This window comes from Rutidosis leptorrhynchoides, chromosome 5, assembly GCF_046630445.1.
Source record: "Rutidosis leptorrhynchoides isolate AG116_Rl617_1_P2 chromosome 5, CSIRO_AGI_Rlap_v1, whole genome shotgun sequence".
Lineage (NCBI taxonomy): Eukaryota > Viridiplantae > Streptophyta > Magnoliopsida > Asterales > Asteraceae > Rutidosis > Rutidosis leptorrhynchoides.
The window spans coordinates 403,032,580-403,058,778 of record NC_092337.1 but is presented as its reverse complement, the minus strand read 5'-3'; the positions used below and the strand labels follow the sequence as shown (position 1 = coordinate 403,058,778).

The 26,199-nt window shown below is 30.0% G+C and overlaps 1 protein-coding gene across 1 annotated transcript in view; it reads left to right on the top strand.

The window, feature by feature from the left end:
• The window catches only part of LOC139849894 (tetrahydroberberine oxidase-like), a 153,286-nt gene that overhangs the window by 102,758 nt on the left and 24,329 nt on the right, over positions 1-26,199 (top strand). The window contains exon 2 of the mRNA XM_071839509.1: positions 14,049-14,057. Within this exon, the coding sequence (XP_071695610.1) occupies positions 14,049-14,057 (9 nt within the window). The remainder of the gene's footprint in view (positions 1-14,048; positions 14,058-26,199) is intronic.

Genomic DNA, 26,199 nt, shown 5'->3' with positions numbered 1-26,199 from the left:
TTGAAATATAAGGGAAGATATAAAATCCAACAACAACGCAGAAATTACAAACCATGGATATTAATAAGAATAGCAATATAAAGACACGGTACAATTAAGAATAATATCACCCAAGGTAATAGTAGAAGTAAACAGATTCTCTGGCGAAAGATTGGAAAGAAGGATGACGGAAATGATAATTAGGAAAATATCAAGTATTAGAACTGGATTAAGCATTTTCACAATCTTTTGGATGTATGAACTAAGAAAGAAAGTATAGGAATGGTGAGAATAATGGAAAGGAAGAGTTTAATTTATAATGGAAATATCAGACAGAGTAATCAAAACAGATCACCGTATTTAATTATAGAGATTTTAATTTCCTTATTCGCCGAAGAATCAAATCTTTTAGATTTCGAAGATTTTCTTTAAATCCCTTGAATTCCGGAATTCAAGCAAGACAACGTCAAAAGCTAAGACGCACCTTGTTTTCTAAATTCAACCCTAACTCTGTCAAAAGTTAAGACGAATCTTTACTTTTCCTATTTCAAACTTTTGCGATAGCTTCACTCATACGCTTCAAGTAACTGAATCGTTTAATCTATATGACAAGGTAAAGATAAAACTCTATTCAATCACTTCATTTTCTCATGAAAACATTTTTATTGTTAGCCATGACCACCTTACTCAAATTTCGGGACGAAATTTCTTTAACGGGTAGGTACTGTGACGACCCGGAAATTTCTGATCAAATTTAAATTAAATCTTTATATAATTCCGACATGATTAGCAAAGTCTGTAATAGTGAGTCTCGAAAATTTTGGAACTATGTTCATGTAACCATTTATCCTTTGACTGTGCTCGACGATTCACGAATAATTGTTTGTAACTAAATATGTATATATAAGAATTAATAAATATAAATGTATGTATATATAATAATTAAATATAATTGAAACATTAAAATCAAATATGTAAAATGTTATGCAAGATAATAAGATTTCTATTAAAATTAATCTGCATAAAAATATATGAATTATGTACATAATTATTATTATATGTATATTGTAATATATACAAAATATGTAAATAATAAATATTCAATATAAGTATTACATAATTAATAATAGGTAATATTGATGAAATAAATAACAAGTTAAAATACAGTTACTATATAATATTATTATTACTTTCATTATTAATATAATTAGTAATTATTAAAATTAATATCAGATTTGATACATGTAAGTTGTTATAATAAAGTTATTATTATTAAAATTATTATTATGATTATCATTTTTACCAATCTTGTTATTAATAATATTATCATATTATTATTTTTATCATAAATATTATTATTATTATTATTATTATTATTATTATTATTATTATTATTATTATTATTATTATTATTATTATTATTATTATTATTATTATTATTATTATTATTATTATTATTATTATTATTATTATTATTATTATTATTATTATCCTTATCAATATTATTTATCATTAAAATTATCATTACTAACAAAGTTACTAAAATTTATATAGATTATGACTATCAATATTTTTATTACACCTTATTATTTGATATTAATATTATTAATAATATAACTAATTCCATTATTATTATTAGTAATTTTATTATTAATTATCAGAATTTTTTTATTAATCTATTTATATTTATACCTTAATAATACTAAACAGATGGAACCAAAATTTCAGATTTCCAAATCGTATGAATCCTATTTTATATCGACATCCAATTCCTATTTTATTATAATTATCGTCCTTTATTTGGCTGCTAACCTGAAACTGTCGAATGTCATTATTATTACAAACAACTGGAATCCATTATCAAGCCATTCCAATTCCATTATATGAGATAAGCAGTGATTTACAGAGTAAAGGATATATTTTTTTATTTTAACGATAACCTCTGTTCTTGAGGAAAATTTCAAAAACGCGATCTCGAAACGAAATTTAAAAATCCATAAGTGTAGTCTTGTTAGAAATCTTTCACTTAACCTTTCTAGAAAAGCTCAGGTATAAATTTCATCCATTGAGTTCAAATTTTACGAGTCAAAGTTAAACATTAAAAAGTCAACAGTTTTGATAATTGAGAAATTTGAATTCGTTTTAAATGTTTTGGATCAATTAATGATTCAAATAGTTTACAATGAGGATTTGCAACCTTTTTCATTCAGAAACCACGGCCTAGAACTTTCTAAATTATTGAATTTGATTTTGGGTTTGATCGTGTTCTTCAGCTTCTTTTATTTTAATTTTATTTATTTATTTTTCTTTTCTTCTGTTAAATTAAATACTCAGTACCGATTGTTTCTGTTTCGAATGTGTATTCCAAAAATCAAATCGTTAATTGTTTGTGATGATTATGAAACTGGTTGGTCTATTTGGATTTAATAATGAAGAAGAAGAGGAAAACAGTAAAATAAACGGGTTATATATTTTAGAACTGAGATGAAATCAGAAAGATTGAGACAGAGGAATGGTTAAGGGATGGTGTCGGGTACCGAGAGGTCTCGGGTTCGATCCTAGCTTGGTGCAATTGTTTTTGAAATGACTCTTTAAGGTAGTTTTTTTTCTTCTTAAATTTATTATTATTATTATTATTATTATTATTATTATTATTATTATTATTATTATTATTATTATTATTATTAATATTATTATTATTATTATTATTATTGTTATTGTTATTATTATTATTATTATTATTACTTACCGTTATTATTATTATAGTTATTACTACCAATATTATTGCTAATAAAAGTATTAGTTACAATTTATTATTATTATCATGACTATAATTACAGTTAGGATTATTATTATTATTACTGCTAATACAAATATTATTATCATTAGTAGTATTATTATTAAGTAGAATAACTATTGACATTATCATTAATACTAAGATTGTTATTATTATTATTATTATTATTATTATTATTATTATTATTATTATTATTATTATTATTATTATTATTATTATTATTATTATTATTATTATTATTATTATTATTATTATTATTATTATTATTATTATTATTATTATTATTATTATTATTATTATTGACATTACTAATGTATTTATTATTATAAATTTTGTCATACAAGTATTAGTTATCATTATTAAGATTATGATTATAGTGATAAATAAGAATATTGTTATTATTATTAATAACATAAGTAGTATTATAATTATTATCATTTTCATTATTAATATAATCATTGGTATTATTATTATTAAACTTATTATCAATATTAACAAAATAGATATTTTTAAAACTATTATTATTAAGAACTATGTATTATTACCAAAAACTAATATTTTCATGACCATTATTATTAAGTTATTCATTCTATTAAAAACTATCATTAGTATTATCATTTATAGAATTACTAATACTTTTATCATATTTATTAATATTAGTACTATCATTATTATTATTATTATTATCACTTAAAATATTATCTTAAAATACTACTTTAACAAACAAATGATATTTGTATATAACTATATTAAATACATATAATATAACAAAATTTAATATTTTTATATACAAAATGAATATACGATATATATATATTATTAATATAAAAAGGATATAACTAATAATATATATATATATATATATATATATATATATATATATATATATATATATATATATATATATATATATATATATATATATATATATATATATATATATATATATATATATTTGTTCGATTATAATTAAGTATATTAATAAATATACAAATGATATAGGTTCGTGAATCTGAGGACAACCCTACTTCTGTTCAATGTCGTCATATGTATTTTTACTATAAAATACAGTATGATGAGTTTCATTTGCCTTTTTACCCTTTATATTTTTGGGCTGAGAATACATGCGCAATTTTTATAAATGTTTTACGAAATAGACACAAGTAATTGAAACTACATTAAATGGTTGAATTATAGAAATCGAATATGCCCCTTTTTAGTCTGGTAATCTAAGAATTAGGGAACAGACACCCTAATTGACGCGAATCCTAAAGATAGATCTATCGGGCCCAACAAGCCCATCCAAAGTACCGGATGCTTTAGTACTTCAAAATTTATATCATGTTCGAATCCCGGAATGATGGGGATATTCTTATATACATATTGTAAATGTCGGTTACCAGGTGTTCAATCCATATGAATGATATTTTTGTCTCTATGCATGGGACGTATGTTTATGAGAAATGGAAATATGAAATCTTGTGGTCTATTAAAATTATAAAATGATTATTTATGTTAAACTAATGAACTCACGAACCTTTTTGGTTGACACTTTAAAGCATGTTTATTCTCAGGTACGAAAGAAATCTTCCGCTGTGCATTTGCTCATTTTAGGGATATTACTTGGAGTCATTCATGACATATTTCAAAATACATTGCATTCGAGTCGTTGAGTTCATCAAGATTAATATTAAGTCAATTATAGTTAGATATATTATGAAATAGAATGCATGCCGTCAACTTTCGATGTAATGAAATATTGTCTTTTCAAAAATGAATGCAATGTTTGTAAAATGTATCATATAGAGGTCAAGTACCTCGCGATGTAATCAACTATTGTGAATCATTTATAATCGATACAGACTTCGTCCGGATGGATTAGGAGGGGTTTCTACAATCCGAATCTTGTAACGAGAATTGCCATACCAATCACCAAGAATTAGCAATTAGTATTTCGAAATCTCGCATTGTTTCTACGTCAACAGTTATATGTACACATATAACATCTATCTCTTAGAATTATGATCTTTCATTCTGAAATTCTGGAAAGCACCCAGCCTACGAATCAATACATTGAACTTTGAAAAAGCTGATGAAACAATGAAAACTGAAGACTGCCTTAACAGTCAAAAGTTTAATGATAAAGAAGAGAGTGTTAGGAATGATCGATCGAAAATTTGGTACTGAAAAACAGATTGAGCAAACCATAAAGGAGACCAAGGCCAAATACAAGGACCATACCATATATTCAAAGAATCCAGGTAATTCTGGATCCGAGAAAACCTTCAACGAATATCTTGCTCCGTACTCATGTTAAAATCTTGCGAAAAATCTTTCTTCATCAACCATTGAACTTAGAAATTCCAAAATATCATCATAAATATCTTCGATATTTTGGAAGATATTTTCATAAATATTCTCATCCGAAATTATTTATCTCTTCGTACTATCTATATTACATTATAAAGGAAACTACTTTAGTTTCTAAATTTCTTTAAAATTCGAGTTTGAATTATGAATGATTTTGAAGTAGTGTTGGAAATTGATGCATGAGTTAGTATAATATAATGACACTTGATCAACGTGATTATATTACAGTAAGTCATGCTGAGTTTCTAATGGGACGTGATGATTCACAGATCATAACGTCATCACATGCCATGTTACATAACTCTTTCATTCTGCTTAACTTCTGAACATATCAAGAAAGTATATTCTTGATAGTTCTATTCTCAATGATTCAAGTAATTTGACAAATCAAATCGTGCTACTACCTTTCCTTTCTACCTTGTATATTATGATAATTCGAAACTCATACCTACGAATTCTGGACCATTACTTGCAAAAAGAAAACAAAAGCATGAAGCTCCGAAATAGAAAGGGAGTATAAATCACAGTAAATAAGAGAGAGCATTAACTGTTAATGATGATGATTATAGAAGACGAAAGCGGGGACTTTGAGGTATAAAGAAAAATATAAAGCCCAACAACAACGTCGAAATTACAAACCGTGGATATTAATACGAATAGCAATATAAAGATACGGTAGAATTAAGAATAATATCACCCCTAGGTAATAGTAGAAGTAAACAGATTTTTCTGGTGGAAGATCGAAAAGAAGGATGACAGAAATGATAATTAGAAAAATATCAAGGATTAGAACGGGATTAAGCATTTTCACAATCTTTTGGATGTATGAACTAAGAAAGAAAGTATAGGAATGGTGAGAATAATGGAACGGAAGAGCTTAATTTATAATGGAAAATATCAAACAGAGTAATCGAGGAAGATCACTACATTTAATTAGAGAGATCCTAATTTTCCGAATTATCGAAGAATTAAATCTTATATAGATTACGAAGATTTTCTCTAGATTCCTTGATTTTTGAAAATCAACCGTGACTACGTCATCAGACAAGACGAATATGCATTTATTCATTTCACTCTTTTGTGATAGCTTCATTCGTACTCTTCGAATAATCGAATTGTTTTATCTGTGTTACTCAATAATGATAAACTCTATTTATCAACTCATGTTCGTCATGAAAACATTTTTATTGTTAGTCATGACCACCTCACTCAAATTTCGTGACGAAATTTCTTTAACGGGTAGGTACTGTGACGACCCAAAAATTTTTGACCAAATTTAAACTTAATCTTTATATGATTTCGATACGATAAGCAAAGTATGTAATGTTGAGTCTAAAATTTTTTTGAGACTATGTTATATATTCAGTTGACCTTCGATTGCTCCCGACGATTCACAAACAATTAATTGTAAATAGATATGTGTGTATGTATATATAAATAATAATTCTAAATATAATATGAAGTATTATTTTTATGTTGTTATTAAAATTTAATAAAATAAAAATAGGATATTATAATAATTATTATTTAAAATATATCTCTATATATAAATAAAGTATATTACAAATAAATATTAAATGATTGTAATAGTCGATAGACGTTTCGATTATTATTTAGACAAGTTTAACTCGAACTTATATGATTTTAAAATAAAAGGTGATCCGAAAATGAGTTATATAAGTTATAGGCTTATTAAAAGTATATTTAGGATCTAAGTATTTAATTTTAACATTTTTTATATTTTACCCATAAATGAGAGGGACAGTTGATGTAATTTTTATCTAACAAATTAAGGATCGAATTTTATACCATAATGACCAAAATAAATAAATATAGTTAATTTAAAAATATGAGATTTTTCTGAACACTTTTATCCGCCCCTAATTTCAAATAGTGCACGATACACAGTTCGTGAAAACTGTCGGCACAATAATAAAATGATAACTGTGGCTTCACACGTTTTCTTTATTCAGAATACATTAGTATATTATTTATTATTATTATATTTATATTTATATTATTATTAATCTGTGATTTGGAAATCACTGTTTTTTTTAGTTTTGGTTCTTTGCACACTATAAATTACAGAGTACTAATTATTATATGAAAACATTACACATACATATTAACACTAACACAAACCATCTATCTCCTCTACCTCTCTTCATCTCGTTCTATCGTCCTCCCACCACCATGAATCACCATAATTAACAACCACCACAAATCATTATCGAGCCATCACCATCTTTGATTCTTCAAAACCCAACAACCACCCATATGTGCTCATTCAAAATCCATTGTTTTTATGTTATTGATTCGTGACTGTTATCAAATGAGATCACCAATCACCAGCTATATTTCCACCATAACCCATTATCGATAATCAAAATCCCACCATGAAACTTCTGTTACCATTTTGGTTTATAACCCATCATCAAAACCGATTATATACGACTGTAAACAGTCAGAAAACACCACCACAACCCCTTTAATACTGCTACTACTGCAACATACTGCAATACTTTTGATTTCTGTTTAATTATTCACGAAACCCAGATAATGAACAGTGATCACGATGATGATGAGATGTAGATGATGCTACTGCTATGCTTGTTTTCCTATTCTCCTTTCGTGAAACCATTTAAATTGCCACTTACAATATGGTGCTATACTATTCAATTTCTATTAATGATACAGTAAAGATGAATTAAAGGTGACGATGAATAGTGAACGTAAAGATGAAGATATTTCTTTAACCAACGATGATGATGATGACATAAGACGAGGACAATAATGATAACGGTGTTATAAAGATGATAATGATTCAGTTTTGCCTCCTATTTTGTAGTCTGAACGTCACCCAAATCACCACTATTTCGTTCATGGTTTAACCGTAAACCGGACCTTCAATCACAATTATGTTCGATCACTACTATTCCAATTAACTCACAACCATGACCACCATCGAATGATGCTTGTGCACTGCTGCAATCGAGGATATTTCGCTGGTCCAAATCGAACATATATACATGTTTTTTTATATAAAGGTATTATTATTATATTTATTATTCTATTTTATTATTATTATATATTTAATTATTAATATAAATTGGGGTAATGAAACAGATCAATCTGTTGGAATGTGGATTTGGGTCGAAGGCTAAATTGCCTTTTTGGGCTTGGGAACTAAGGTGGGCTGAAGTAAAATGTGGCCCAATATAATCGGATAGCATAGGGCACATAATTAAATTGGGGTATTTAATCACAGAAAAATGGCACATATCGAATGATAAAGGCGTGTTGTGTGTGGGTGAGAGGTCGCGAGTTCGAGCCCTGCCTAGGGCATTTCTTTTTGGGAAGCCTTTTGAAACCTTTAAGGTAGTATTTATTATTATTATTATTATTATTATTATTATTATTATTATTATTATTATTTATCAGTTATTATTATTATTATTATTATTATTATTATTATTATTATTATTATGATTATTGTTATTATTGTTATTATCATTAGTTATCAATATTACAACTAGTATTATAATTGTTACTATTATTATAATTATTATTAATATCACCATGAATATAAGTATCATAACTTTTATTAGTATTATTATTGATATTATGATCATTAGTAATTATTATTATTGATATGTTAATAATATTAATAATATTAATAATATGATTTCTATTATTATCATTTTAATTATTATTATTATGTAATATCATCAAGTATTAACAGTAATATTATTATTATTGATATAAGTATGATTATTATTATTATTATGAATATGATTGTGGAATTAAGCTATAGAAACTGTAGTTATAAGTCTATAAATTCAATTCGAAGTTATGATAAAACTTATTATTATTAACAATATTATGATTAAAATGAAGTATCATTACAATTGAAAATTTGTAAAGTTATTATCTTTTCATTATTAAAACTTAACACTATTATTGTTATTACTATCATAAATATTATCATTCTTATCATGTTAGTATTATTACAAACAGATTTTTTTTTTTATGAAAATACATTACAATAATATTAATATTACATAACACCATATTTTTGTTATTAAAATGATATTAACTAAGCTATATATAGGATATACCAATTAATATATAAATATATATATCTTATCGTATATAAACCTTAATATAAATTTGTATTATTAATAGGTTATAATGAATACTAGTGATATAAAACATATAAATGATATATATAAAATTTATCAATATAACACAAAAATATAACAAGTATGATTAATAATAATATATATAAACTTATTCAAATACGATTATATATTTTAATATATATATTTGATATAGGTTCGTGAATCCGAGGCCGACCCTGCATTGTTCAGTATCGTCGTATGAATATTTTTACTACAAAATATTGTAGAGTGAGTTTCATTTGCTCCCTTTTTAACTGCTTTTGCAATATATATTTTTAGGACTGAGAATACATGCGCTGCTTTTATAAATATTTTACGAAATAGACACAAGTAATCGAAACTACATTCTATGGTTGGATTATCGAATCGAATATCACCCCTTTTAGCTTGGTAGCCTAAGAATTAGGGAACAGACACCCTAATTGACGCGAATCCTAAAGGTAGATCTACGGGCACTAACTCCCCCCATACTGGAAAATGGTATGCTTTAGTACTTCAAGTTTATATTATACAGATGGATTTCTATTTTGGGGATATTCTATATGCATTATGTTAATGTCGGTTACCAGGTGTTCAATCCATATGAATGATTTTTATGCATGATGTTTATGAGAAATGGAAATATGAAATCTTGTGGTCTATTAAAATTATAGAAATGATCGATTATGATAAACTAATGAACTCACCAACCTTTTGGTTGACACTTTAAAGCATGTTTATTCTCAGGTATGAAAGAAATCTTTCGCTGTGCATTTGCTCATTTTAGAGATATTACTTGAAGTCATTCATGACATATTTCAAAAGACGTTGCATTCGAGTCATCGAGTTCATCAAGATTATTGTTAAGTCAATTATAGTTGGATATATTATGAAATGGTATGCATGTCGTCAACTTTCGATGTAAGGAAAGTTTGTCTTTTAAAAACAAATGCAATGTTTGTAAAATGTATCATATAGAGGTCAAGTACCTCGCGATATAACCAAATATAATGTATTCGTCCAGATGGATTAGGACGGGTCATTAGACCTTCTTTGCTCACTATATGACCGAGGAATTGAACTTCTTTCAACCAAAATGCACACTTTGAAAATTTAGCGTACAATTTTTCATTCCTCAATAATTCTAGCACTTTTCTCAAATGTTCTTCGTGCTCTTGATCATTCTTTGAGTAAATAAGTATGTCATCATTGAAAACAATGACAAACTTGTCAAGATATGTTCCACACACTCGGTTCATGAGGTCCATGAACATAGCTGGTGCATTAATCAATCCAAACGGCATTACCATAAACTCATAATGACCGTAACGAGTTCTAAAAGCAGTCTTCGGAATATCATCCTCCTTCACCCGAATTTGATGATACCCGGAACGTAAATCAATCTTCAAATAAACTGACGAACCTTGTAGTTGATCAAATAAGTCATCGATTCTCGGTAGTGGATAACAGTTCTTGATGGTAAGTTTGTTCAACTCTCGGTAGTCGATACATAACTTGAATGTACCATCCTTCTTTTTGACAAACAAAACAGGAGCTCCCCACGGTGATGTGCTTGGTCGAATGAAACCACGCTCTAAAAGTTCTTGTAATTGACTCTGGAGTTCCTTCATTTCGCTGGGTGCGAGTCTGAGCACGAGCTATTGATGCAGCTCCCAGTACAAGATCTATTTGAAATTCAACGGATCGGTGTGGAGGTAGTCTCGATAATTCTTTCGAAAATACATCGGGAAATTCTTTTGAGACGGCCACATCATTGATGTTCTTTTCTTCGGTTTGTACTTTCATGACATGTGCTAGAACAGCATAGCAACCTTTTCTTGTTAGTTTTTGTGCCTTCAAATTACTAATAAGATTTAGCTTCGCGTTGTTCTTTTCTCCGTACACCATTAAGGGTTTTCCTTTTTCTCGCATAATGCGAATCACATTTTTGTAACAAACGATTTCTGCTTTCACCTCTTTCAACCAGTCCATGCCAATTATCACATCAAAAATCCCTAACTCTACTGGTATTAAATCAATCTTAAACATTTCACTAACCAGTTTAATTTCTCGATTCCGACATATATTATCTGCTGTAATTAATTTACCGTTTGCTAATTCGAGTAAAAATTTATTATCCAAAGGCATCAATGGACAACTTAATTTAGCACAAAAATCTTTACTCATATAGCTTCTATCCGCACCCAAATCAAATAAAACATAAGCAGATTTATTGTCAATAAGAAACGTACCCGTAACAAGCTCCGGGTCTTCCTGCGCTTCTGCCGTATTAATATTGAAAACTCTTCCGCGGTCCTGTCCATTAGTATTCCCCTGATTTGGGCATTCGTTTCTGATATGACAAGGCTTCCCACATCCATAACAAAAAATGGCGGTATTATTTGTTCCGACATTATTTGTTCCTTTAATCTTATTAGCCATTGGTCCGTAAACTTCACACTTCGTCGTACCATGACCCTTTCTATTACACTTAGTACACGATGTGGTACAAAGCCCAGTCGGATGGTATCCTTCACACCTCTGGCATGGTTTCTGCCTCTGGTTGTTATTGTTGGGATTGTTGTTATTGTTGCGGTTGTTGTTATTGTTGGAACGGTTGTTGTAGTTGTTGTAGTTGTTGGGATTGTTATTGTTGTTGTAGTTAAAGTTGCAGTTGTGGTGGTAGTTATTGCATTTGTAATTGCGATTATTGTTGTTGTTGTTGTTGTTGTTGTTGTTGTTGTATTGGTGACTCTTGTCACTGTTTTCTTCCCACTTCCTCTTGACTTGTTTCGTGTTGGCTTCTTCAGCCGCATGCTCTTTAATTCTTCCCTCAATCTGATTTATGAGTTTATGAGCCATTCGACTTGCCTTTTGTATGGAGGCGGGTTCGTTTGAACTAACATCTTCTTGAATTCTTTCTGGTAACCCTTTTACAAATCCGTCAATCTTCTCTTCTTCATCTTCGAATGCTCTCGGACACAATAGGCACAACTCTGTGAATCATTGTTCGTACGTGGTAATATCAAACCCTTGTGTTCGTAACCCTCTAAGCTCTACCTTGAGCTTATTGACCTCGTTTCTGGGACGGTACTGCTCGTTCATTAAGTGTTTGAATGCTGACCGCGGTAGTGCGTAAGCAGCATCTTGTCCCACCTACTCGAGATAGGTGTTCCACCATGTTTACGCAGTACCTGTGAAGGTATGCGTAGCGTACTTTACTTTGTCTTCTTCAATGCACGCACTTATGGCAAACACTGATTCGACCTTCTCAGTCTACCGTTTCAATCCGATTGGTCCTTCAGTTCTATCGAATTCTAGTGGTTTACAGGCAGTAAATTCTTTGTAGGAGCATCCTACACAATTTCTTGTGGAATTAGTTCCACTGCTAGATGCAGAGTTATTGTTGTTATTTTGCATTGCAGCCTGCACTGCGGCTATGTTCGCAGCAAGAAGGGTACGGAATTGTTCTTCACTCATGTTCAAGTTCTGACGAGTAGTCGGTGCCATTTCCTTCAAAAATAGCCAAAAGAATTAAGTTAATCATATAGAATATTAAGAGGAGTCAATAGTATTTCGTAGCATAATGTGAACTTATTTATAAAAGTTTTTTCTTCATATTAGCGTTTTATAAATTTTCATTCGGGTAGTACCTACCCGTTAAGTTCATACTTAGTAGCTAATATACAGTTCAACTACTACAATTCTATATGAAAAACTGATTACAATAATATTTCGCGTTCAAACTTTTATACAATATTTTACAAGCTTACAATACCGCTATTTTACATATAGCATAAAATATAGCACACAACAACTTTGATACAAAGCAGTTGCGAAGACAATTTCTAGTTTAACACAAGTCGTTCAGCAAAGGCAATAAAGATACGTAATTCGTAAGTCCAGAAACAAGTCATGCATTCGGGTTTTACTAATACTATTTCCCATCCTTGGTCTTGTGGAAAGTAACCGTTGTGACCGTTGACTAGGCAACATGCTGTAACGTCGTCAAAAGTACGGGGGTTACGTAATGCCCAATAGCCCCGTAACAATCTAAAAACTTTATTTCTCACTCCAACTACTGAATCCGTCACTTGTGGGAATGTTTTATTTAAAAGTTGTAACCCGATGTTCTTTTTCTCAATTTTGTGAGAAGCGAACATCACTAACCCGTAAACATAACATGCTTCTTTATGTTGCATGTTTGAAGCTTTTTCTAAAGAACGCAGTCCTATGTTGGGATATGTGGAGTCAAAATAGGCTGTCAACCCGTAGCGGAAAGTTGCAGTAGGGTTTCCCGCACTTAATGCCTTAAAGAAAACACGGCGTAACTTAGGTTCTCCCCAATGTGATATACACCATCTATTAAAGGAAAGCATTTTATAAATCAAGGCATGCCTGGAACATCTTTCAAATGTCCTACAAACTAATTTCGCCATAAATAATTGTGCCGATGAATTCTGACCGACTTTAGACAAGATTTCATCACTCATATCCCCTGGTATGTCTTCTAAAATATTTGGTTGTCTATCCTTAACGTCCATTGTGTGTTTTTATACTGTAAAATAGATGAGGATTAGATTCGTAAAAGGTAATTAACAAATAATACAAGCAATTTTTACATATAACATAAAAGTACAAGCATACTATAATACATATATTACACAATATGATTACAACTCTTTATTCCGACTCACTTGTTTCTTCCTCCTCGGACTTGGTTCGTTTCGCTAATTTTCTAGGGATATATGGTACTCCTCTAATACGAGCCGTCATTTTCACAAATGGTTTAGAAAAACCTGGTGGCTTAGATGTTCCCGGGTTATAGTGAAAGTTTAAGAAATACGGATGTTTACGGTATACCTCATCAGGGTACTTCATGTTAACATAAAGTTCATCGGTTTTGGACTCGGGTTTTTCTATTTTGATAGCTTTTCCCTTATTATTTTCTTTTGCCTTATTAAATTGAGTCGGGATAATTTCTATAACATCATCAGAATCCTCGTCGGGATCCGATTCATCAGAAAATTGGTAATTTTCCCAATATTTTGTTTCCTCGGCGAAAACACCATTGACCATTTTTAACTTTGGTCCATTGGTTGAGAATTTTCTTTTATTTATCTGTTTTACTATGGTTCCTAATATTTTCTCCTCCGGAACCTCTTCTTCCGGTTCCTCTTCTTCCGGTTCCTCTTCGGGAATTTGTGAATCTTCCCAAAATATATTCGACTCTTCATTATTATTAGGTGAGTCGATGGGATTTGTACTAGAGGTAGACATCTATCACACAATATCAAACACGTTAAGAGATTAATATATCACATAATATTTACATGTTTACAATATATAGTTTCCAACAAAAAGTGTTAAGCAATCGTTTTTCAAGTAAACACGGTCGAAGTCCAGACTCACTAATGCATCCTAACAAACTCGGTTAGACATACTAATGCAAATTTCTGGTTCTCTAGGACCAATGCTCGGATACCAACTGAAATGTACTGTTCATATCTATTATAAACGTTTCATATTAATTGATTTCGTTGGGAGGTTTTGACCTCTATATGAGACGTTTTTCAAAGACAGCATCCGATTTAAAAAAAAAAACAAACCATAACCTTTATTTTATCGATAAAGGTTTAAAAACATTATGAAGATTATCAAATAATGATAATCTAAAATATAGCGTTTTCACACGACCAATACATAATGTTTTACAATAATATTACACAACAACTTAAGTCTTCGAATGCAGTTTTTAAACAATATTATACAAGCATGCAAACTCCAATCCTGTCTTTATTTAGCATGCAATAGCGGAAGCTCTTAATAATCACCTGAGAATAAACATGCTTAAAACGTCAACAAAAATGTTGGTGAGTTATAGGTTTAACCTATATATTTATCAAATCGTAATAATAGACCACAAGATTTCATTTATTCAATAATCTTACACTCGCAAGTGTATAAAAATCATTCATATAATGAACACCTGATAACCGACATTAACTTTAATGTATATAGAATATTCCCCACATACTCGCAAGTATGTCATAAATTGGCAATCGTAATCACCATATAAATCGAAGTACTAAAGCATTCCAAATTCCAGAATGGGGTTTGTTAGGCCCATAGATCTATCTTTAGGATTCGCGTCAATTAGGGGCCATTTCCCTAATTCTTAGGCTACCAGACTTGAAGGGGCAATATTCGGTTTAATAATCCAACCATAGAATGTAGTTTCGCGTACTTGTATCTATTTTGTAAAACATTTATAAAACTGCATGTATTCTCATCCCAAAAATATTAGATTTTAAAAGTGGGACTATAACTCACTTTCACATATTTTTACTTCGTCGGAAATAAGACTTGGCTACGGGTCGATTCACGAACCTATAACAAATATATACATATATATTAAAGTATGATCGAAATATATTCACAATATGTTTTATCATGTTTTAACGATTTAAGTTGTTAAGTTAACAGTCCAACGTTCGTAGTCCACAGTTAGTTATCCACAGTTAGTAGTACAGAAATAAATCAATATCTATTATCTCGAATCAATCCATGACCCAGTGTATACAAGTCTCAGACTCGATCACAACTCAAATTATATATATTATTTTGGAATCAACCTCAACCCTGTATAGCTAACTCGAACATTACCGCATATAGAGTGTCTATAGTTGTTCCAAATAATATATATAGATGACGTCGATATGATATGTCAAAACATAGTTAGTTAGGATATGGTTAGTATATATTTTTGTCAATTCATCCCGTACTCAAATTAACCATTTTAACCAATTTTTTTTTACCCATAACTTCTTCGTTTTAAATCCGTTTTAAGTGAATCAACTTGATATGGTTTCACATTAAACTGTATTTTATGAAACTAAACAGAAAAAGTATATGTTTATAGTCAGAAATACAGGTTACAAGTCGTTTTTGTAGAGGTAGTCATTTCAGTCGAAAAAATGACGTCTTGATGACCATTTTGAAAAACATATTTCCACTTTGAGTTTAACCATGAATTTTGGATATAGTTTCATGTTCATAAGAAATATCATTTTCCCATAAGAACAACTTTTAAATCAAAGTTTATCATAGTTTTTAATTATCTAACCCAAAACAGCCCCCGGTTTTACTATGACGGCGTATGTCCAGTTCTACGGTGTTCTTCGTGTTTTCAGGTTTTAAATCATTAAGTTAGCATATCATATAGATATAGAACATGTATTTAGTTGATTTTAAAATTCAAGTTAGAAGGATTAACTTTGTTTGCGAACAAGTTTAGAATTAACTAAACTATGTTCTAGTGATTACAAGTTTAGATCTTCGAATAAGATAGTTATATATATATGAATTGAATGATGTTATGAACATCATTACTACCCCAAATTTAGTAGGTAAACCTACTGGAAGTGACAAGAAATGATCTAGCTTCAAAGGATCTTGGATCGCTTGAAAGTTCTTGAAGTACAATCATGACACAAAAACAAGTTCAAGTAAGATTTTCTACTTGAATTAAGATAGTTATAGTTATAGAAATTGAATCAAAGTTTGAATATGAGTATTACCTTGAATTAGAATGATAAGCTACTTTAAGTAACAAAGGTTTCTTGATTTTAGATGATTACTTGGAATAGATTAGAAAGTCTTGGAAGTATACTTGCAAACTTGAAAGTATTCTTGATTTTATGAAACTAGAACTTATAGAATTTATAAAGAACACTTAGAACTTGAAGATAGAACTTGAGAGAGTTCAATTAGATGAAAAAAATTGAAGAATGAAGGTGTTTGTATGTGTTTTAGGTCGTGATATATGGATTAGATATAAAGGATATGTAAGTTTGTTTTCTTGTAAATAAGTCATGAATGGTTAATAATATTTTTGTAATCTTGCTAAATAATTCATACTAGATTGCAAAGAATGGTTCCCACATGTTTGATGACTCATTAAGGGCTGCTAAGAGCTGATCATTGAAGTGTATATATGAAATGTGTAGTGACCCGAACTTTTCCATGTTTATATATATTAATTGAGATTGATATTTACATGATTAAATGTTTCCAACATGTTAAGCAATCAAACTTGTTAAGACTTGATTAATTGAAATAGGTTTCATATAGACAATTGACCACCCAAGTTGACCGGTGATTCACGAACGTTAAAACTTGTAAAAACTATACGATGACATATATATGGTTATATATATAGTTAACATGATTTTATTATAAGTATGTATCTCATTAGGTATTTTAACAATGAGTTATATACATAAAAATGAGACTATTAATTTAAGAAACTCGAAAACGATATATATAACGATTATCGTTATAACAACGTCTTACTAGGTACATATGAATCATATTAAGATATTGATACACTTGGTTAATTATGTTAAATGATAAGTAAATATATTATTAAGTGTATTAACAATGAAATACATATGTAAAAATAAGACTACTAACTTAATGATTTCGAAACGAGACATATATGTAACGATTATCGTTGTAACGACATTTAACTGTATATATATCATACTAAGATATATTATATATCATAATATCATGATAATACAATAATTTAAAATCTCATTTGATATTATAAACATTGGGTTAACAACATTTAACAAGATCGTTAACCTAAAGGTTTCAAAACAACACTTACATGTAACGACTAACGATGACTTAACGACTCAGTTAAAATGTATATACATGTAGTGTTTTAATATGTATTTATACACTTTTGAAAGACTTCCATACACTTATCAAAATACTTCTACTTAACAAAAATACTTACAATTACATCCTCGTTCAGTTTCATCAACAATTCTACTCGTATGCACCCGTATTCGTACTCGTACAATACACACCTTTTAGATGTATGTAATATTAGTATATATACACTCCAATGATCAGCTCTTATCAGCCCATGTGACTCACCTAACACATGTGGGAACCATCATTTGGAAAATAGCATGAAATATCTCATAAAATTACAAAAATGTGAGTAATCATTCATGACTTATTTACATGAAAACAAAATTACATATCCTTTATATCTAATCCATACACCAACGACCAAAAACACCTACAAACACTTTCATTCTTCAATTTTCTTCATCTAATTGATCTCTCTCAAGTTCTATCTTCAAGTTCTAAGTGTTCTTCATAAATTCCAAAAGTTCTAGTTTCATAAAATCAAAAATACTTCCAAGATTGCAAGTTTACTTCCAAGTTTTCTAAATCCTTTCCAAGTAATCATCCAAGATCAAGAAACCTTTGTTACTTACAGTAGGTTATCTTTCTAATACAAGGTAATAATCATATTCAAACTTTAATTCAATTTCTATAACTATAACAATCTTATTTCGAGTGGAAATCTTACTTGAAATTGTTTTCGTGTCATGATTCTGCTTCAAGAACTTTCAAGCCATCCAAGGATCCTTTGAAGCTAGATCTATTTTTCTCATTTCCAGTAGGTTTATCCAAGGAACTTGAGGTAGTAATTATGTTCATAACATCATTCGATTCATACATATAAAGCTATCTTATTCGAAGGTTTAAACTTGTAATCACTAGAACATAGTTTAGTTAATTCTAAACTTGTTCGCAAATAAAAGTTAATCCTTCTAAATTGACTTTTAAAATCAACTAAACACATGTTCTATATCTATATGATATGCTAACTTAATGATTTAAAACCTGGAAACCCGAAAAACACCGTAAAACCGGATTTACGCCGTCGTAGTAACACCGCGGGCTGTTTTGGGTTAGTTAATTAAAAACTATGATAAACTTTGATTTAAAAGTTGTTATTCTGGGAAAATGATTTTTATTATGAACATGAAACTATATCCAAAAATTATGGTTAAACTCAAAGTGGAAGTATGTTTTCTAAAATGGTCATCTAGACGTCGTTTTTTCGACTGAAATGACTACCTTTATAAAAATGACTTGTAACTTATTTTTTCGACTATAAACCTATACTTTTTCTGTTTAGATACATAAAATAGAGTTCAATATGAAACCATAGCAATTTGATTCACTCAAAACGGATTTAAAATGAAGAAGTTATGGGTAAAATAAGATTGGATGATTTTTCTCATTTTAGCTACGTGAAAATTGGTAACAAATCTATTCCAACCATAACCTAATCAACTTTTATTGTATATTATGTAATCTTGAGATACCATAGACACGTATACAATGTTTCGACCTATCATGTCGATACATCTATATATATTTTGGAACAACCATAGACACTCTATATGTGAATGTTGGAGTTAGCTATACAGGGTTGAGGTTGATTCCAAAATATATATAGTTTGAGTTGTGATCAATACTGAGATACATATACACTGGGTCGTGGATTGATTCAAGATAATATTTATCGATTTATTTCTGTACATCTAACTGTGGACAACTAGTTGTAGGTTACTAACGAGGACAACTGACTTAATAAACTTAAAACATCAAAATATATTAAAAGTGTTGTAAATATATTTTGAACATACTTTGATATATATGTATATATTGTTATAGGTTCATGAATCAACCAGTGGCCAAGTCTTACTTCCCGACGAAGTAAAAATCTGTGAAAGTGAGTTATAGTCCCACTTTTAAAATCTAATATTTTTGGGATGAGAATACATGCAGGTTTTATAAATGATTTACAAAATAGACACAAGTACTTGAAACTACATTCTATGGTTGAATTATCGAAATCGAATATGCCCCTTTTTATTAAGTCTGGTAATCTAAGAATTAGGGAACAGACACCCTAATTGACGCGAATCCTAAAGATAGATCTATTGGGCCTAACAAACCCCATCCAAAGTACCGGATGCTTTAGTACTTCGAAATTTATATCATGTCCGAAGGAGGATCCCGGAATGATGAGGATATTCTTATATATGCATTTTGTTAATGTCGGTTACCAGGTGTTCACCATATGAATGATTTTTATCTCTATGTATGGGATATGTATTGAAATATGAAATCTTGTGGTCTATTGTTACGATTTGATATATATAGGTTAAACCTATAACTCACCAACATTTTTGTTGACGTTTAAAGCATGTTTATTCTCAGGTGAATACTAAGAGCTTCCTCTGTCGCATACTTAAATAAGGACAAGATTTGGAGTCCATGCTTATATGATATTGTGTAAAAACTGCATTCAAGAAACTTATTTCGTTGTAACATATTTGTATTGTAAACCATTATGTAATAGTCGTGTGTAAACAGGATATTTTAGATTATCATTATTTAATAATCTACGTAAAGCTTTTTAAACCTTTATTGATGAAATAAAGGTTATGGTTTGTTTTAAAATGAATGCAGTCTTTGAAAAACGTCTCATATAGAGGTCAAAACCTCGCAACGAAATCAATTAATATGGAACGTTTTTAATCAATAAGAACGGGACATTTCAGTTGGTATCCGAGCGTTGGTCTTAGAGAACCAGAATTTTGCATTAGTGTGTCTTATCGAGTTTGTTAGGATGCATTAGTGAGTCTGGATTTCGACCGTGTTTACTTGAAAAATGATTGCTTAACAAATTTTGTTGGAAACTATATATTTTTAACATGTGAATATTATGTGATATATTAATCTCTTAACGCGTTTGATATTATGTGATAGATGTCTACCTCTAGAACAAGTCCCATTGACTCACCTAATAATAATGAAGAGTCAAATGTAAATTGGAATGATTCGTGGACTGATTCACAAGTTCCCGAAGAGGAACCGGAAGAAGAGTCGGAACCGGAAGAAGAATCGGAACCGGAAGAAGAATCGGAACCGGTAGAAGAAATAGAACCAGTGGGGGAAATAATAAAACGGTTAAGTAGAAGAAAATCCTCAACCAACCGACCAAAGTTAATTATGGTCAATGGTGTTTCCGCCAAGGAAGTAAAATATTGGGAGGATTTCCAATTCTCCGATGAATCGGATTTCGACGAGAATTCCGATGATGTTATAGAAATTACCCCAACTGAATTTAAAAAGGTAAAAGAAAATAATAAGGGAAAGGGCATAAAAATAGAGAAATCTAATTCCAACCCCGATGAACTTTATATGTATCGTCAACCCCCGAAGTCCTTAAGTTGTAACAATGACCCGGGAACCTCTAAACCACAAGGTTTTTCTAAACGAATGTGGAAAACGATGGCTCGTATTAGGGGAACATCATATATCCCTAGAAACTTGACAAAAAGAACCAAAACTAAAGAAGAAGAAACGAGTGAGTCGGAATAAGATAGTTGTATTCGTGTGGTGTAATATATGTAATATAGTGTGCTTATGCTTTATGATATATGTAAAAATTGCTTGCATTAATAAGTATTTTTTTATGAATCTAACTATTGTCTATTTTACAGTATAAAAACACAAAATGGATAGACAACCCAATATTTTAAGAGACCTACCCGGAGACATGATTGATGAAATCTTGTCTAGAGTCGGTCAGAATTCCTCGGCACAACTATTTAAGGCGAAATCAGTTTGTAAGACATTCGAAGAACGTTCCAAGAATGTCTTGGTTTATAAGAGACTTTCGTTTGAAAGATGGGGGATATCACATTGGGAAACCCATAAGTTACGATGTGTTTACTTTGACGCATATATTGAGGGGAACCCAAATGCTATTTTACGCAACTGGTTAAGAAATTATTTTGACTCAATGTATCCGAATATAGGACTTCATGATTTAGAAAAAGATGCTAACATGCAACATAAAGAAGCATGCTATGCTTACGGGTTAGTAATGTTCGCTTCTCACCAAAGTGAGAAAAAGAACATCGGGCTAGAACTATTAAACAAAACGTTCCCACAAGTAACGGAGTCGGTAATTGGGGTAAGAAATGAGGTTTTTAGATTGTTACGGGACTGTTGGATATTACGTAACCCTCGTCCCTTTGACGACGTTACAACACGCTGTCTTATCAACGGCCATAACGGTTATGTTCTGTAGTGACCCGAACTTTTCCATGTTTATATATATTAATTGAGATTGATATTTACATGATTAAATGTTTCCAACATGTTAAGCAATCAAACTTGTTAAGACTTGATTAATTGAAATAGGTTTCATATAGACAATTGACCACCCAAGTTGACCGGTGATTCACGAACGTTAAAACTTGTAAAAAACTATATGATGAAATATATATGGTTATATATATAGTTAACATGATATTATGATAAATAAACATATCAATAATTATATTAACAATGAACTACATATGTAAAAACAAGACTACTAACTTAATGATTTTGAAACGAGACATATATGTAACGTTTATCGTTGTAACGACATTTAATGTATATATATCATATTAAGAGATATTCGTACATCATAATATCATGATAATATAATAATTTAAAATCTCTTTTATTATTATAAACATTGGGTTAACAACATTTAACAAGATCGTTAACCTAAAGGTTTCAAAACAACACTTACATGTAACGACTAACGATGACTTAACGACTCAGTTAAAATGTATATACATGTAGTGTTTTAATATGTATTTATACACTTTTGAAAGACTTCAATACACTTATCAAAATACTTCTACTTAACAAAAATGCTTACAATTACATTCTCGTTCAGTTTCATCAACAATTCTACTCGTATGCACCCGTATTCGTACTCGTACAATACACAGCTTTTAGATGTATGTACTATTGGTATATACACTCCAATGATCAGCTCTTAGCAGCCCATGTGAGTCACCTAACACATGTGGGAACCATCATTTGGCAACTAGCATGAAATATCTCATAAAATTACAAAAATATGAGTAATCATTCATGACTTATTTACATGAAAACAAAATAACATATCCTTTATATCTAATCCATACACCAACGACCAAAAACACCTACAAACACTTTCATTCTTCAATTTTCTTCATCTAATTGATCTCTCTCAAGTTCTATCTTCAAGTTCTAAGTGTTCTTCATAAATTCTATAAGTTCTAGTTTCATAAAATCAAGAATACTTTCAAGTTTGCTAGCTCACTTCCAATCTTGTAAGGTGATCATCCAACCTCAAGAAATCTTTGTTTCTTACAGAAGGTTATCATTCTAATACAAGGTAATAATCATATTCAAACTTTGGTTCAATTTCTATAACTATAACAATCTTATTTCAAGTGATGATCTTACTTGAACTTGTTTTCGTGTCATGATTCTGCTTCAAGAACTTCGAGCCATCCAAGGATCCATTGAAGCTAGATCCATTTTTCTCTTTTCCAGTAGGTTTATCCAAGGAACTTAAGGTAGTAATGATGTTCATAACATCATTCGATTCATACATATAAAGCTATCTTATTCGAAGGTTTAAACTTGTAATCACTAGAACATAGTTTAGTTAATTCTAAACTTGTTCGCAAACAAAAGTTAATCCTTCTAACTTGACTTTTAAAATCAACTAAACACATGTTCTATATCTATATGATATGCTAACTTAATGATTTAAAACCTGGAAACACGAAAAACACCGTAAAACCGGATTTACGCCGTCGTAGTAACACCGCGGGCTGTTTTGGGTTAGTTAATTAAAAACTATGATAAACTTTGATTTAAAAGTTGTTATTCTGAGAAAATGATTTTTATTATGAACATGAAACTATATCCAAAAATTATGGTTAAACTCAAAGTGGAAGTATGTTTTCTAAAATGGTCATCTAGACGTCGTTCTTTCGACTGAAATGACTACCTTTACAAAAACGACTTGTAACTTATTTTTCCGACTATAAACCTATACTTTTTCTGTTTAGATTCATAAAATAGAGTTCAATATGAAACCATAGCAATTTGATTCACTCAAAACGGATTTAAAATGAAGAAGTTATGGGTAAAACAAGATTGGATAATTTTTCTCATTTTAGCTACGTGAAAATTGGTAACAAATCTATTCCAACCATAACTTAATCAACTTGTATTATATATTATGTAATCTTGAGATACCATAGACACGTATACAATGTTTCGACCTATCATGTCGACACATCTATATATATTTCGGAACAACCATAGACACTCTATATGTGAATGTTGGAGTTAGCTATACAGGGTTGAGGTTGATTCCAAAATATATATAGTTTGAGTTATGATCAATACTGAGATACGTATACACTGGGTCGTGGATTGATTCAAGATAATATTTATCGATTTATTTCTGTACATCTAACTGTGGACAACTAGTTGTAGGTTACTAACGAGGACAGCTGACTTAATAAACTTAAAACATCAAAATATATTAAAAGTGTTGTAAATATATTTTGAACATACTTTGATATATATGTATATATTGTTATAGGTTCGTGAATCAACCAGTGGCCAAGTCTTACTTCCCGACGAAGTAAAAATCTGTGAAAGTGAGTTATAGTCCCACTTTTAAAATCTAATATTTTTGGGATGAGAATACATGCAGGTTTTATAAATGATTTACAAAATAGACACAAGTACGTGAAACTACATTCTATGGTTGAATTATCGAAATCGAATATGCCCCTTTTTATTAAGTCTGGTAATCTAAGAATTAGGGAACAGACACCCTAATTGACGCGAATCCTAAAGATAGATCTATTGGGCCTAACAAACCCCATCCAAAGTACCGGATGCTTTAGTACTTCGAAATTTATATCATATCCGAAGGGTGTCCCGGAATGATGGGGATATTCTTATATATGCATCTTGTTATTGTCGGTTACCAGGTGTTCACCATATGAATGATTTTTATCTCTATGTATGGGATGTGTATTGAAATATGAAATCTTGTGGTCTATTGTTACGATTTGATATATATAGGTTAAACCTATAACTCACCAACATTTTTGTTGACGTTTAAAGTATGTTTATTCTCAGGTGAATATTAAGAGCTTCCGCTGTTGCATACTAAAATAAGGACAAGATTTGGAGTCCATGTTTGTATGATATTGTGTAAAAACTGCATTCAAGAAACTGATTTCGATGTAACATATTTGTATTGTAAACCATTATGTAATGGTCGTGTGTAAACAGGATATTTTAGATTATCATTATTTGATAATCTACGTAAAGCTTTTTAAACCTTTATTTATGAAATAAAGGTTATGGTTTGTTTTAAAAAGGAATGCAGTCTTTGAAAAACGTCTCATATAGAGGTCAAAACCTCGCAACGAAATCAATTAATATGGAACGTTTTTAATCAATAAGAACGGGACATTTCATGTTCCACAAGACCAAGGATGGGAAGTAGTCCTAGTAAAACCAGAATGCATGACTTGTTTCTGGACGTATGAATTACGTTTCTTTTTTGCCTTTGCTGAACGACTTGTGTACTAGCTAGAATTATCTTCACAACCATCTTGTATCAAATTTATTGTGTGCTATATTTCATGCTATATGTAAAATAAGCGGTATTGTAAGTTTGTAAAATATTGTGTAAAAGTTTGAACGTGAAATATTATTATAATCAGTTTTTCATATAGAATTGTAGTAGTTGAATTGTATATTAGCTACTAAGTATGAACTTAACGGGTAGGTACTACCCGAATTTAAACTTATAAAACGCTAATATGAAGAAAAAGCTTTTATAAATGAGTTCATATTATGCTACGAAATACTATTAACTACTCTTAATATTCTGTATGATTAACTTGTTCCATTTGACTATTTTGAAGGAAATGGCACCGACTACTCGACACACCGTGAATATGAATGAAGAGGAATTCCGTACTTTTATAGCTTCAAACATAGCCGCAGTACAGGCTGCGCTACATACCAACAATAACCTTGGATCTAGCAGTACAGGAAATCATGTAGGATGCACCTACAAAGAATTCACTGCCTGCAAACCTTTGGAATTTGATGGAACCGAAGGACCGATCAGAT